This window comes from Panthera uncia (assembly GCF_023721935.1).
Source record: "Panthera uncia isolate 11264 chromosome B2 unlocalized genomic scaffold, Puncia_PCG_1.0 HiC_scaffold_24, whole genome shotgun sequence".
In the NCBI taxonomy this organism is placed as follows: domain Eukaryota; kingdom Metazoa; phylum Chordata; class Mammalia; order Carnivora; family Felidae; genus Panthera; species Panthera uncia.
Window position 1 is genome coordinate 74969248 of NW_026057580.1, and position 16117 is coordinate 74985364.

General features: G+C 37.6%; 1 protein-coding gene across 5 annotated transcripts in view; it reads right to left on the reverse strand.

The window, feature by feature from the left end:
- The window catches only part of ROS1 (ROS proto-oncogene 1, receptor tyrosine kinase), a 114441-nt gene that overhangs the window by 61354 nt on the left and 36970 nt on the right, over positions 1–16117 (reverse strand). For all 5 annotated transcript variants that reach the window (XM_049654239.1, XM_049654238.1, XM_049654240.1 and 2 more), the window contains 5 exons: positions 15287–15397; positions 14100–14278; positions 10566–10757; positions 7146–7246; positions 307–521 (listed from right to left, as the gene is read on the reverse strand). In XM_049654239.1, the coding sequence (XP_049510196.1) occupies positions 307–521; positions 7146–7246; positions 10566–10757; positions 14100–14278; positions 15287–15397 (798 nt within the window). The remainder of the gene's footprint in view (positions 1–306; positions 522–7145; positions 7247–10565; positions 10758–14099; positions 14279–15286; positions 15398–16117) is intronic.

Genomic DNA, 16117 nt, shown 5'->3' on the forward strand with positions numbered 1-16117 from the left:
TCAGCACAGAGCTAGATGCAGGGCTCAAAGTCTGAGCTGAAGTCAGACACTTAACCGACTGAGCCACCTAGGCGCCTCTAAAATTTAATTCTTAAGAAAAAATTCCCAAAGGGGCACCTGAGTGGCTCAGGCGGTTGGCTGTCCAACTTTGGCTCAGGTCATGATCTCACAGTTCGTGAGTTCAAGCCCCGCTTCGGGGCTTAAATATTTTTTTAAGAAAACAAAACAAAACAAATCCCAAAGTAAACACTTATTTCACAAAACACGCTTGGAGGCAAGAGGGTAAACAGAAATAATATACTGTACCTGGCAGAGGCTTGAGGGATGTCTGAATGATTGTGAACTGATTAAATTTGGCTGGTTCCAAAACAGAGACACTGGTTCTCTGACTTATTTCCTGAGCTGTGATAATCCTAAAGCCATTGATCCAGAAGAGCCGACCACTATAGTACATCAGTGTATTCTGGGAAATTTCAGAAGTACTCCAGGCTGCAAACTCCGTGATGTTGATATCTCCGGCACTGCTAAAACATGGCACCAATTAGCCTGTGAATCTCAAGTGGGGGAAGGGCTGGTACATTCACGTACTGGAGAGAATGTATGTTTTTGAGGGTGTGTGTTTGTGGATGCAAAAACAAAAAGAAAATACTTTGCAACAATAATTATCGTTATTTTTAGTTCCGTATAAAGTTGATTTTTTTACGCTTTTCTTAAAGTATACCTAAAGCAAGTCTTCTAGGACTTTTCTCATTAATGTGATATTGCAATGGCAAGAGTATTACACAGATTTTAAGAAATACTGGTGATTCTCGGTAGTACCTATCTTAGAGGTACAACCTACTGGCTGGTTTCTCCTCATCGGGCCACGCCTCCCTCTTACACTTGGTTAATCATGTTATTTATTTGCCACCCATTATTCTCTCCTGTTTGGTCCATCAATATATACTATTCACAACTGCTGCTTCAATGATACTTACTAACTTCGTTAGCTCATGCAGAATGCTTCTTTTCAGACTGGGGAATTCAAGTTAACAGACTATTATTTACATCGATGCTAGAGTTTTCTCTCCATGACACAGAATTGGGGTATAATTTTCACTTTAAAAATCTGCTTGGTAGTTTCTAAAAATCTCTCTTGCCTGGTACTCAATAAATAAAAACCACTTCAATGATTTTCAGTCTTTTGAAGTGGTGGTTTGACTATTTCTTTTCAAGATTTCTCGACATCTTTTTAGAGTGTTGACAGTTCCTTCTTTAGAAAAGTAGAAAGAATGGCACTTAAAATCAAAACAAATAAAGGTTTTGATTTGAGAATTTCACAATATCTCCTTGACAAAACTGTGACTACCTGAGAGGACCAAAACTGGAAGTTGGGAACCTTATAAAGAAGTATATTCACCAGGATGATTCACATTGTCCTTTTTCTAGTGAAATACTCTATTTATACCTACGCAGTTCTGAAGACAGCATCTGGTTTGCCTTGTGGACTTTGACTTGCTTGTCTAATTTCACACCTTGTTATTTCCACTTCTCATTAGAAGTTTCCAGCAACCTTGTGAAATACATAAAACCCAGTTCCAAATGGAGGGAAGCTCACTAAACAGGATGCACTTGGGCTAGGAGGCTGGCCCTTCTGGACCACCCACAGAGCTGCTGATGCCTGCATCCTGTGAATGCCCTTGTGTTAGTTTAGCCCACCCGGTTGTTTGTTTCAGCATTTCCAAAGTGTCCCTAGGACAGAGGGTTTCCCCGCAGGGTGAGCCTGGATATCCCTTAGCTGCTCCTGGCATGGATGACCCCTCATTTCCAGTTGAAGACTCCTCCCCTATAAAAATCTCATGGACTAACCGGGAAATTCTTGACCTCCAATGTTCACGGCACTTCAGCAAAACCTCCTCACTTTCGAGAGGTCACTATGGGGCTTTCTTCTACCTGTAATTTCAAACCCTTCAGTCCTCCACAACAAGTAAAGCTGGATTTAAATCGAAGCTCAAGAAAAAAGTCATAAAAAGTCAAACTCTTCCATAAAGGGTGAAGTATACAGGTCAGCTGAGGTTACTGTGCTGAGGGTTCATTCATTTAATCATTCAGTCAACAAGTGTTTTGTGCCCCGTTCTGTGTTAGCCACTAGGAATACAGTGGTAAATAGACAAATACAATCCCTGCCCTCATAGAATACACAGGATAGCAGAAAAGGCAGTCTGGAAGAAGATGAGCAAACAACCACACCGCTGAATGGCACCGTAAAAGGAAAAGTAGAGTGGATTCCTTAACAAGGAGACCTACTGGGATCTGGTCAGAAAAAGTCTGGTCACATTAGAGAACATGCTTAAACTGAGCCATACAGACGGAATACCAATTAACCAAGGGAACTGAGTCTGGGAACATTGCAGGCAGAGGGAACAGCAAGGGCATAGGGTCCCTTGGAGCATGTAATCAGTTCTGACATAACCAAATACATCTGAATTGTTGACGGGGGCACCCTCTTCAACTTCCAGGTCAGATATGTTGTTATACTTGTACCTGATTAATTCTTTTATAAACTAAAGGAAATTGATGGACTTAGGAGAAGGAAGAGCAATTTCAAGAGTAGATCCATCACGGACACCTGGGTGGCACATTCAGTTGAGCATCTGACTTCAGGACTGGGCTCAGAGGTCATGATCTCTCTAGTTTGAGCCCTGCATCAGGCTCTGCGCTGACAGTGTGGAGCCTGCTTGGGATTCTCTGTCTCCCTCTCTCTCTGACCCTCCCCCACTCACTCTCTATCTCTAATTAATTAATTAATTAATTAAAGCTGCTGTGGCTATACTACTATCAGACAAATTGGTCTCTAAGCAATGAGCATTACCATAGACTGATGAGGGCATTTTATAGTGACAAAAAGCAATATAATCAAGTATACAGATTATAATATAAATACAAAGCACCCAGATGAAGATGAAGAGAATCACCATAGACTAATGAAGGCATTTTATGTGATAAAAAGGCAATATACTCAAGTACATAGATAATAATATAAATACAAAGGACCCAGGTATATCAACTGTAGAGAACCATAGGCAAATCTACAATCATAGTTGAAGACTATGGCACCTCTTTCTCAGTGACAGTACAAGTAGACACAAATATTTAAACTACACTGTCAACTAATTTATGTACTTGACACTTATAGACTACTATACCAGCTATTAATCTAATGATACTTAATCTAATAATCCAACAGATTATTAGCTGAATAAATATTCTTCTAGTGCACATGGAACATTCATCTTGATATACCCAATGGTGGGCCATAAAATAAGCCTAAATAAATGTCAAAAGATTGAAATTAGTGTATGTTTTTCAGCCACAATGATATTAAATTAGAAATTGATAGAAATAATACCCAAACAATCCCAAAATACTTCACAATTAAGCAACGTACATTTTAAAAACACATGGATCAAAGAAAACTAATGAGAGAAATTAGAAAATATTTAGAAATTAGAAATTAGGAAAGATAATAAAACACAACATACTAAATTTTGTGGAATACTAACTAACACGGTCTTTAAAAAATATATACAGCTTTAAATGTCAATATTATAAATATATTAACAGAATGATGTGAACACAATTTCTTCTTTCATCTTAAAAAGCTAGAAATAGAAGAGGATATTATAAAAGAAGAAGAAATAATAAAAATAATACTGGAAAAGAGTAAAACTGAAAATGGAAAATCAACAAAACTAAAAGCTAGTTCTTTAAAAACATTAATAAATTTGATAAACCCTTAACAGGAGTGATCAAAAAAATGTATCAATATCAGAGATATGAGGACGTCACTAACGACCTTATAGACATTAAAGTGATAACACGGGACTATTATTAAATTTAATCTGACAACTCATTCAAACTGGATAAATTCCTTAAAAGACATGAATTAACAAAATTGATTCAAGAAGAAATAAAAATTTAAATAACTTTATACCCCTAATATATATTAAATTTAAAGTCAAAAAATTTTCCACAAAGAAAATTCCAGGCCCAGACTGGTGGATACTATCAAAATTTAAGGAGGAATTAATATCAAAAACTCAGAAAATTGAGGAGGAGGGAATGTTTCCTAAATCATTGTAAAAGACTATTATAACCCCCTAAAGCATTTCTGCATGAAACCAGAACAGTGAATTTAGCAATGAATGAATCAAGATACCAAGTCAATATACAAAAATCAGTTGAATTTCTCCATACTAGTAATAAGAATTTAGAAAATGAAATTTTTGAAAACACCACTTATAAAGCATCAAAAAAAAAAAAAAATCAGAGGGGAGCCTGGGTGGCTCAGTCAGATGGGTGTCCAACTTCAGCTCAGGTCATGGTCTCACGGTTCATGAGTTCAGGCCCCGCATTGGGCTTTCTGCTGTCAGCACAAAGCCCACTTTGAATCCTCTGATAAACCTCTCTCTCTGCCCCTCCCCTACTTGCACACTCTCTCTGAAAAATAAATAAACTTTTTTTTTATTTTAAAAATCAGACACTTCAGGATTAATTAATGAAAGAAGTGCAAAATTTCTAAATTTCTTGGAATGTGTGGCTGTCTCAGTCGTTGGAGCACATGGCTTGTAATCTTGGAGTTGTGAATTCAAGCCCCAGGTTGGGCATGGAGACTACTCTAAACAAAACAACAAAACAAAACAAAACAAAACTTCTACACTGAAAATACAAAACACTGCTGAACAAAATTAAAGAAAACCAAAACAAATGAAGAGAGATACCATTTTTAGCGATTGGAAGACTCAATATTTTATGATATCCATTCTCCCTAAATTGATAAGAGATTTAAAATTCCAACAGGCTTTATTCTAGGAATTAGTGAGATGATTTTTAAATTTATTTGGAAAAGCAAAAGATCAAGAATAGCCAGAATTAAAATATTGAAAAAGAAAAACAAACTAAGGACTGAATATTAGCTATCTTTAAGTCTTTTTCTAAATTTATAGTAATCAAGAAAATGTAGTATTGGCACGAGATTAGACAAATATAATAAAGGAACAGAATAGAGAATCCAGAAATAGACCAAAATATATTCGGTCAAATAATTTTGAACAAGGACACAAGGCAATTAACTAACAAAAGGCAAATCTTTTTAACAAATGGTACTGGAACGATTGGATATTCATATGAAAAGGAAAGAAACATCTAAAAACCTATTTTAAGTGGATCACATATTTAAATATGGAAGCTAAAACAATATAAAGTACATCATAGGGGCACCTGGGTGGCTCAGTCGGTTGAGCGTCCGACTTCGGCTCAGGTAGTGATCTCGCAGTTTGTGAGTTCGAGCCCTACGTCGGCCTCTGTGCTGACAGCTCAAAGCCTGGAGCCTGCTTCAGATTCTATGTCTCCCTCTCTCTCTGCCCCTCCCCCACTCACACCCTGTCTCTCTCCTTCAAAAATAAATAAACATTAAAATTTTTTTTAAAAAAGTACATCATATAAAATTCTCACAACCTTGGGATAGGCAAAGATATCTTATAGAAGGCACAGAAAACACAAACCATAAAGAAAATAATTGATAAATTGGGTAAGTCAAAATTAAAAACTTCTGCTCACCAAAATACACCACCAACAAATATATAGGTAAGCCAAACACTGAGAGAAAAATTTCACAACACATATCTTTTACAAAGGACTTATATACAGAATACATAAAGATCTCCTGCATCTCAATACAGAAAAGATATACAGCCAATTAAATAGTGAGAAAAATACTTGAAGAGTCACATCACAACAGACAATATATAAATAGTCAACAACAAATTAAAAAATGGTGAAAATTATTAGTTATTGGTGAAGTGTAAATTAAAAGCACAATGATATATTGCTACATACACCAATGAATGGTGAAAATTTGAAAGATTGCCAAAGCCAACTGTTGGGAGGATGTGGACGAACCAGAACTCTCATACATCTCTGGAGGAAATGTAAAATGGTATAAACCCTCTGAAAACCAGGAAATTATTTAAGAAGTTAAGCATATATCTTCCATATCACCCAGCAATTCTACTCATAGGTATTTATCCAACAATACATCCAAAGCCTTGGGTATAAATATTTATACAATTTTATCCATAATAACCAAAATTGGGAAGCAATCCAAATGTCCATAAAGAGGAGAATGGATATGCCAACTATGGTATGTTCATGCAATGGAATACTACTCAGCAATAAAAAGGAAAGACTAATACTCTTAACAACATGGATGAATCATAAAGATATTATGCTAAGTAAAAGAAGCCAGACACAAAAGGTACATATTTCAGGGGTAGGGGGGATTGATTGGGTAGGGGCACAGGAAAATTTCTGTGATGATGGACATATATGTGTCTTTTTTAAAAATTTTCTTTATTGTGCTTATTTATTTATTTTTGAGAGAGAGAGAGCTTGAGCAGGGGAGGGGCAGAGACAGAGGGAGAGAGAGAATCCCAAGCAGGCTCCACACTGTCAAAACAGAGCCCTGTGTGAGGCTCAAACTCATGAACCGTAAGATCATGACCTTATTCAAAACCAAGAGTCAAACACATAACCAACTGAGCTACCCAGGCTCCCCTCGACATATCTGTGTCTTAAAATGTACTTGTCAAAACTGATATCGTGGAATACTGAAGATCTGAACATTTCATATTATGTACATTACACCTAATTTTAATAAGCAAAAATGTTAAAAAAATAATAATAAAAGAAAGTGTAGGAAAAATACTAGAAAAAAAATACTTTACAGTATTATTATGGAAGATGTGGAAATGCCAACAAGAGAACCAGGGGCTTAGTTTGAGGACACAGATTGAGAGAATAATTCATGTGCTTCTTTCGACTCCAGTCTTCATGTGTGCTGTGCAGGATGATTCCTGCTTAACTCCAGCATGTTAAGAAGAAGAAAAACACATGTATCCATTTCTTGGGCTCTTGAGAAGCATTCTTCTCAGTGTCTCCACTGTACTCTCTTTCTACCCCATCACAGTATTCACCATATTCTACTGTCATTAGTTGTTTGCAAATCTATCTTTCCCCACAAGCACAATATGCTCATGCACTGCCACATAACTGAGGGGTAAGTCATTCTCATCCTCAACAGATTGTTTTCAAGAGATATTACTTACCTCTGCCCTCGAAGAACAGCTGTGTACAGGTGAATGCATTGACTGTCTTGAACCAACCAATACAGGAGTCCATCACTAAGGTCTAAAGTTAGAGCAACTACCTAAATAGAAAATAAGAAAATGAATCAAATACATGTTTGGAGGAGACTTTTGTGAATAAGTCACACTTAAACTATAGATTTCTCTTTAATGTCCTCTTTGGAATAATAAACTCGATAATTTTTACCTTTTGCTGAATAAAAAAATTATGTGAGATGCCTATTCCTATGTAACTTGGATATAAACACAAGTTTCCTAAAAATCCTCAGAAGGCAGGGACTTCCACAGACTTAGCTCTGGTGGTTCTCAAAGTATGATTTTTGGACCAGCAGCATCAGCAGCACCTGCAAAGTTATTACAAATTTTCAACCACACTCCAGGTCCTACAGATGTCCAGATGACATCTGAAAACCACTCCTTACTAATCTTTCTTTGTCTTTTTGTTACAGTCCATGCCTTAATTTTATGTCCTGTCATCCAGGAAAGGCCTGAGGAAAGACTGCTTCTCCTGTGAAATAGTTTGCATGAGACAGAAGTTACAATTCAAGGGAACACTTTTGCTTTCTTTGGCTTTGTAGGAATTTTTCAAATAAGCTGAGATGGCCAGGTATATGACCTCAGAGTGGTGAAGTCTTTCTATAGCAGACCTAGAGGCTAAGAGAGATCAAGGATTAAAGTTGATAGCTACATCTCTAACAAAATTCTGCAGCATAAAAACAAAAATGATGAGCCAGTGAGAAATGTAAAAAGAATACAACAAGGTATCCAAGAACAAAAAAAAGGCACATCATTGCAAAAACCTCCAGCTGTCATATAAATCACAACCTCTGTCTTCAAGGAAACTCAGTCTACTCCTTACCTACAAAATAAAAAACAAAAAACAAACAAAAAACTATCTAGCAATCCCCAGCCTTTTGGGAGTTGAATCATGTCCTTGCCTCAGGCTAAAAGAAATTTATTGATTATTGTGTCAGTTAAAGTGAAATATGGTTAATCTTGTTTCATTATTCATAATGAGATGCACTCAAGTTTTCTAAATCAAAAAGTCTGTTTTATCTCTTAAAAAAAGAATATTCTACAACTCCCTGTTCTAGAATACAGCAAACTATTCGAGTCATAGATAACATTCAGGTGTTGGGTCATTACCCAATTCCTTTGCATCAGTCATTTGAGCCCATATTTAAACAGAGCCAGAGGACATTCCATAAATCTTTGGTAACCACTGCTGTCTAATAACAGCCATGCCTTGGAAATGCCAACAAGGCATAACTATAAACTTGAGGTTTAATCCTGTGGTAACGTGCACTACATATATATATATGAGCCCGCCCGATCCATCAGATGTGGCAGCGGCTATCTTTTCACTTTAGATGAATGTCTCACTGCATTCTCCCTTTTAATCACACAAATATCAAGCCTTTCTATAAATAATTGGCTGTTTATTTTATTATACCTATTGATTGCACAGTATCTCATGGCTCCATGATAAATTTATGAGTAACATATGAAGGAACGAATGACAGTGAAATGAAGAGTTTTGCTCGGTGCAAAATATGTTACCTTCAAAACACCCACTAGCATTAATGGAGGCAGATGGGTAAGACATCAAACCATGGAACCAAACTATAGATTTGTACAAGCCGCACTCCCCAGCCTGTGAAGGATTTGGAGTGGGAATTTAAAGAAGGATGTGTTTCCCCAAACATGCTGAGAAATCTAGTTTTCCACTCATTTACAAAAAAGTCCCTATGGCCACTGTAGAATTTTCCAGAGTGAACATTACTCAAACAACAAGATCAGAGCACTGGGGGACATTACTGACAAAGTCCCAGGAACAGACAGAATGTTACTCTTGAGATAATATTTTTTTTATCTTTAATATGCTTTTACAAAAATAAAAGTGCTTTCCCCCAGCACTTATAGAGACATAAAAAGATATACTTTTCCTATATTCAGACTCAAAGTTTCCAAAATAAAATTAAGGGATGTTTTCATTATTTGACAGAAATGATTAATCTCTGCGTAAATTTGTATTTCTTTTAGGGGAGTGTGGGTGGCTCAGTTGGTTAAGTGTCTGACTCTTGATTTCAGCTCAGGTCATGATCTCATGGTTTGTCAGTTCAAACCCCATACGGGGCTTTACGCTGACAGTGCAGATCCTGCTTGAGATTCTCTCTCTCTCTCTCTCTCTCTCTCTCTCTCTCTCTCTTTCTTGCTGCCCCTAACCTGCTCACTCTCTTTTTTTTTTTCTTTCAAAGTAAATAAGTAAAACTTTAAAAAAAAAAGCCTGTGGAAAAAAAATTGCATTTCTTTTAAATATCTGTGCTATAATCTGTATATACAACTGAAACTAATGTAATGTTCTATGTCAATTATATCTCAATTTAAAAAATAAATAAATAAATAAATAATAAATTTTTAAAAATCCTAGAATTGGGGATCATGTGACTCAATAATTTGTTTATAAATGATCTGGTTTATTTATATTATGGGTGATTTATCTCTACTGGCAGAAGAAAAAAATGATTAAAACAATAAAAAAATTAAGGAATACCCTAGGTAGAAATAGTACAAGTGCTTTCTTTCTTTTTCATGCTTTTCTGTGATTGCTAATTTTCCTACAGGAAACACAAAATTCAGAAATTTATGAACAGGAAAGACAAAATTCAGAAATTTCAGATGATAGCTACAGGGTATCAAGAAGATAGGTATTGCTTGTAGAAGTTGAAGATCAAGAAAAATAAGTTTTGCTTCTAGAAGCTGAGGAAGTAACATCTGTTTTAGAAATGTTCCTATATCAGGTGTGCTTTTCAGATTTAGTTGCAATAATAAGAGCTTAACCACTGAGTAGTTACCATGTGCCCTCGCACTGTTCTCAGCATCTGACATTAATTATCTCATTTAATCTTTGCAACAGCCCTAAGAGGTAGGACAATTGCTAACATTCCCATTTTTCAGACAAGGAAGCAAAGAGAAGTGAAATAATTTGTCTAGGAGTCACAGTTTCTAGAGCAGTCAGTACCCAAAATTGATCAAAGATAATAAAACATCTACTCATTACTCAATAAGAAGCTCTAAAATAGCCAATACAATTCCTGAAGATTATAAAAACAGTCAGAAATTAAAGTGCTTTTGAGTGCGGGTTCTTTCAAGATACAGCAAAGTGTAAACATCTCCATATTGTATCTTAATTTGTTTAATTATTATGACAATCAAATAAGACTTAAAAAAATTTGGTTACACCAAGATCTTACTGTAACAGTATTTCCTTTCAGATTCTACCTTAACTATTCCCAACAAGCAGAAACAGCGTTATCGTTAACTATTCGATAGCACTATTTAGTATGACTATATGATCAGGTCTTATTTTTAAGTTGTCACCTTTTTCCCAGAAAACCAAGGCTGTGCCTGTATTACAAGGGAACTTTCTCCGTTTAGCCTGGTGCTTTCAACTGAGTGTAGTGTGGTCCAATAGAGATATCCTCCGACCGAATCCACCGCCATGTCGTTCACCAGCAACTTCACATGGGTCACAATGTCCGTGTGCCCTGTCAACAGAGACTGCCTTTGTATCTATAAAACATAATAGTAGGGTTGATTAATAATTTTCAAATGACATTGTCATTTCTTAATAGTGTGTTGCAGGGTCGCCTGGGTGGCTCAGTCGGTTAAGCGTCTGACTTCAGCTCAGGTCATGATCTCGCGGTCTGCGAGTGTGAGCCCCGCGTCGGGCTCTGTGCTGACTGCTCAGAGCCTGGAGCCTGTTTCAGATTCTGTGTCTCCCTCTTTCTCTGACCCTCCCCTGTTCATGCTCTCTCTGTGTCTCAAAAATAAATAAATGCTGAAAAAAAAAATTTTTAATAGCGTGTTGCAATTGTCAGTAAATTGTTACGTTCTTCCCACTTCGAATGTTTATTAGCACTGTGTACTGGGTAGTGTGCAAAGCCTTGGGAGCAAAACAGTCATGGAAGCTGCCCTCGTTGAGCTTCTCTCTTTTCAGGACTCTAGGGAAAAAAAGGAGGCAAATTTACTTTGAATTAAAATACTTATTTTTCCTAATCATACAACCCCACAATTCAAACACTGCTAGATAAGAATGTATTGGATAGCAATTGCATTACTAGGTATTTATACAAAGGATACAAAGATGCCAATTTGAAGGGGCACATGCACCCCAATATTTATCGCAGTGCTATCAACAATAGCCAAATTATATGGAAAGAGCCTAAAAGTCCATCGACTGATGAATGGATAAAGAAGATGTGGTATATACATACGATGGATTGTTACTCAGCAATCAAAAAGAATAAAATCTTGCCATTTGCAACAACGTGGATGGAACTAGAGTGTGTTATGCTAAGCGAAATAAGTCAGAGAGAGACAAATGTCATATGATTTCATTCATATGTGGAATTTAAGAAGCAAAACAGATGAACATAAAGAAAAGGAAAGAAAAAAATAAGATCAAAGCAGAGAAGGAGGCAGCCCACACGACACTCTTAAAGACAGAGAACAAACTAAGGGTTGCTGGAGGAGAGGTCGGTGGGGGGGATAAGTTAAATGGACGATAGGCACTAAGGAGGGCACTTGTTGGGATGAGCACTGAGTGTTGTATGTAAGTGATGAATCACTAAATTCTACTCCTGAAACCATTATTACACTATATGTTAGCCAACTTGGATTAAAATTTTTAAAAAGAGAGAGATATTTTTAAAAAAAAAGTGTATTTGATTAGACTCCTGGAGAAGATGTATACATCCTGATAAATGATGACATCTCTCCTTGCTCCTTTCAGTATATTTCCCTGATATTAATTACTGCCATTACTGAGTACTTATTGGGTGTCAGGCACAGAACATTTTTATCTTGAAATATTAGCTTTTGGGGGCGCCTGGGTGGCTCAGTCGGTTAAGTGGCCGACTTCGGCTCAGGTCATGATCTCACGGTCCGTGAGTTCGAGCCCTGCGTCGGGCTCTGTGCTGACAGCTCAGAGCCTGGAGCCTGTTTCAGATTCTGTGTCTCCCTCTCTCTGACCCTCCCCCGTTCATGCTCTGTCTCTCTCTGTCTCAAAAAAAAAAAAAAAAAGTTAAAAAAAATAAAAAAAAGAAATATTAGCTTTTGTAACCCTAACATTATGCCTCTAAAGGATTTCTATCACAAGTTAACTAGGTTCAAGGAATTTAAGTAATTTTTCCTAGAGTTAAACAGTTTTATAAGAGACAGAGAAAATACTTGAAACCAGTTTTTATATTCACTCTTACACTTCCTCCTTCAAAACTTTTTTTTTTAACTATTTTTAAACTAATCAATTTTAGGGTGTATTCTCGGATTTACCCCACTCAACTCCATTCCACCTGCATATCACTGGCACTTATGAATTCAGACTACACCACATTGCTTTGCCTCTAAATACATTGCTTTGTATGCTTCTTCTATTATTTTTTTGAGGGGAGGGTGTAGAAAGAGGGAGAGAGAGAATCCTAAGCAGGCTCCCTGCTGTCAGTGCAGAGCCCAAAGCAGGGTTCAAATCCACGAACCATGAGATCAGGACCTAGCCAAAACCAAGAGTCAGCTGCTTAACTGACTGAGCCACCCCTTCTTCTATTATTTATATATGTATTTTATCTCATCAAAAGAGCGAGGACAACAAGGGTTGGTTGCACAACACTGGACATACTAAAACCCAGTACATTTTATACAATAAATTAATTTTATTGTATGTGAGTTATGCCTCCTAAAGCTGATTTTTTAAAACAGATACATATCTACTTTTAACTTTATATTCCCTACTATGCCTATCGTCATGGCTCCCAACACATTGGTAACAGATAAATGATTGTTGAATGAATAAATAAGTGGACAACAAGCACCCTCCTGATTAGAAAATGATTCCGGGACTGTATTTCTTGATCTTTCAGACCAGTATGCTCATCGCTAACCATCCCTCTCTTCAAAATGTACCACAACACAGACGTACACGACGTCTTCAGGTTGCATCCAGCTACACCCTCCATCCTCCCCACCCCACTCTATAACTGCGGAGGCTGGTGTCCATAGACTGCACCAACTGGACTCTCACTCTCTGGCTTGCAATGGCATGCAGCCAGTGGAAGTAAGGGCAGATCAGAGGGAAGAAAGAAAGAGGGTTCAGGTGCTTACTCCCCCAGGCCACTCCTTTCCAGAACATACCTTTTGACAGTGGCTGGGTTTCACGTCAGCAACTCCCATAGCTACAGCCCTTACCGTGTTCTTCCCCCTTCGTCCCCATGCCCCCATGTACCTAAAGGTGGTTCTAACTTCCCACACTTACTAGCCCAGGGCATGTTTCACCATCCTTTGCTCATTTTCCTTAGCCCTCTCCACACCTTTGAAAATAGTCCCTCCATTGGGTTTCCTTCACTGGGTCTTTGGAGTATGCCATCTTCCTCCAGGGCACTGACCCACATGTGAACATTTTAATATATTTAAGATATTATGGAGCACCTGGGTGGCTCAGTCGGGTAAGCACCCCACTTTGGCTCAGGTCATGATCTCACGGTCCGTGGGCTCAAGCCCTGCATCGGGCTCGGTGCTGACAGCTCAGAGTCTGGAGCCCGCTTTGAATTCTGTGTCTCCCTCTCTCTCTTCGTCTCCCCCACTCACACTCTGTCTCTCTCTCTCTCTCAAAAATAAACATTAAAAAGTTTTTTAAAAAAGCTATTATTGAAAATATATAACTAGTACAACAAACAGCGATATAAAGTTTTCTTTACCCATAAATCCCTTTTAGCTAAAAAGTGAGTATGTTTAGAGACAAATATTAAATAAATAATAGCATAGGTGGCACACAAGTATGAAAAACGACATGAAAACTCCCAGCCACTGAAGTGGTTGGGTATTGTTCTAGAGCATCCAGAATGCTGAGCTTTAACTTACCACATACGTCCTTCCAGCCCAGTAGAGAAATTGACCCAGCCAATCAAAAGCTAAAGCCCCTGCTCCTGCAATGTTGGGTATGCGATAATTCTCTGAGATATCCGTCCCATTCAGCAGCCACACATGAACATCACCTTTCGTGTCGCTGTAGTAGAGGCTGTTGTTATACCAGTCCATGTCTCAAAACAAAATGAATTAGTAGCAGTTATTTTTCAGGTATGCCAGCATAAACATGGTGAGTCAGCAAATCACTCCTGCACCTCCACATAATTTGAAAGCACATACTAATATGATATCCATTAGAACTTCAGGGATCTATCAAGAATACTTCTATAATGTTATCTCAAAAGCTCAACCCCGGGGGGACTAGGAAGAGGAATTGATATTCACCAAGCACCTCTCTTTGCCAAACATTGTCCCAGGCACTTTACGTATCTCACTTAAATCTGAAAACAAAGGTATGAAGTAGGAATTATCCCCATTTTTGACACGGGGAACCCAAGACTCAGTGAGATTATCTATTCTTCCCAAGGCCTCACAGATAAAAATGGGGAGCCCAGAGTGAAGACAACTCCAAAGCATCATTCTTCGTACCATTACCATGCTACCTCCTAAGTCCAGCTCCTACGTTGGTCAGAAATGCTGCTGTACGTTTAGTGGCCCAGCAAATAGATCAAATAAGTAATATAGTTATAGAAGGTGTCATCTGCAGGCAAGTTCAATGTTGCATCATCCTACAACAAAGACTTCTCCTTCGTTCTAATGTGTTCTAGGCAAAATGACCCACTTCTTACTTAATATTCCTCTGTGTCAAGAAATTGTTTCTTACATTGTATTTAGAACTTCATGCAACCATTCCGTGCTTCAGTCTTACAGCAAACATAACAAATTACTTAAGTATAGCTGTTTTTAAGTGGAACCAGATAGGCTGTTACCATGAGACAACGTTGACAGATTCAAATACATTCAAATACATCAATAAATAGCCTCACCTTTTGTGAAATAATAAATAGCACCTATACCTGAGAACTGATATTTCTACACTGGCAGTGTAGTTCACTGAATGTTTTTTCCTTTCATTATTGTCCTACTACCCGAACACTCAATTCTTTCAATGTATTGAAGAGCGTAGGAAGCCTTGTAAGTAGAATCCTGACGTCCAAGTGAACAGGGGATTTGGTGTTTACCTGACACATTTCCTATATCAGAGGACAGGAACTCTCCTGGGCCAAAGCTATTTAATGGCTTACTCCAAAGCCCATCTTCTTTCACAGCCATGATAAATGGTGGTTCTGAAGCTGTTTGGGAAAAAAAAAGAAAAGAAATACTGCAGAAGGCACACGTTTTAAGGGACACATCTTATACCCCAAGATTTCCTTTATAAAGTATAAGAATATCAACATTTGAAAAACACTGTGGAAGGACATGGATGGCTACATGTGCCTAATAGAATTACCTATCATATTAAACACGTTTTGTGATTTTTGGATAAATAATTGAAGCTGAATGTGAAGAGAAGTGTGTGGTGACATTGCCTCTAGAGCAATGTCATCGTCGTGGCACAATCCTCCTGCGCCATTGGATATTGGTTGCCGTGATCCCATGCAGAGCACCCAAAAGCCACCGTGGTAACAATAGCAATGCAAACGTAATAGTTATCTTTCCGTTTCCTTTTCAGCCAAGAGGATGGAATTCAGCATAATTCAGAGCCCCTCAACTTCTCTCACTATGACCTTCTGAGTTCCAGGGCTATTATCACTTAACAAACCATGAGAAAGAAGAAAGCCATAAGGAAGAAGAAATGATATTGTTTCCTTAAAAATATCTTGAAAAGTTTAAAATAACAATTTAGAAACGTAAATTCAATATCACACAATGCCTTATTTGCTTTCCTAATCCAGATAATGAACACATACTCAAGTGACAAATGCACCCTCATTCTAATTTCTTTACCACCCTGGAGGAGAGGAACTCTTAAGGACACAGAGAATAAGCCTATTTTGTCAGAATTACTCCCT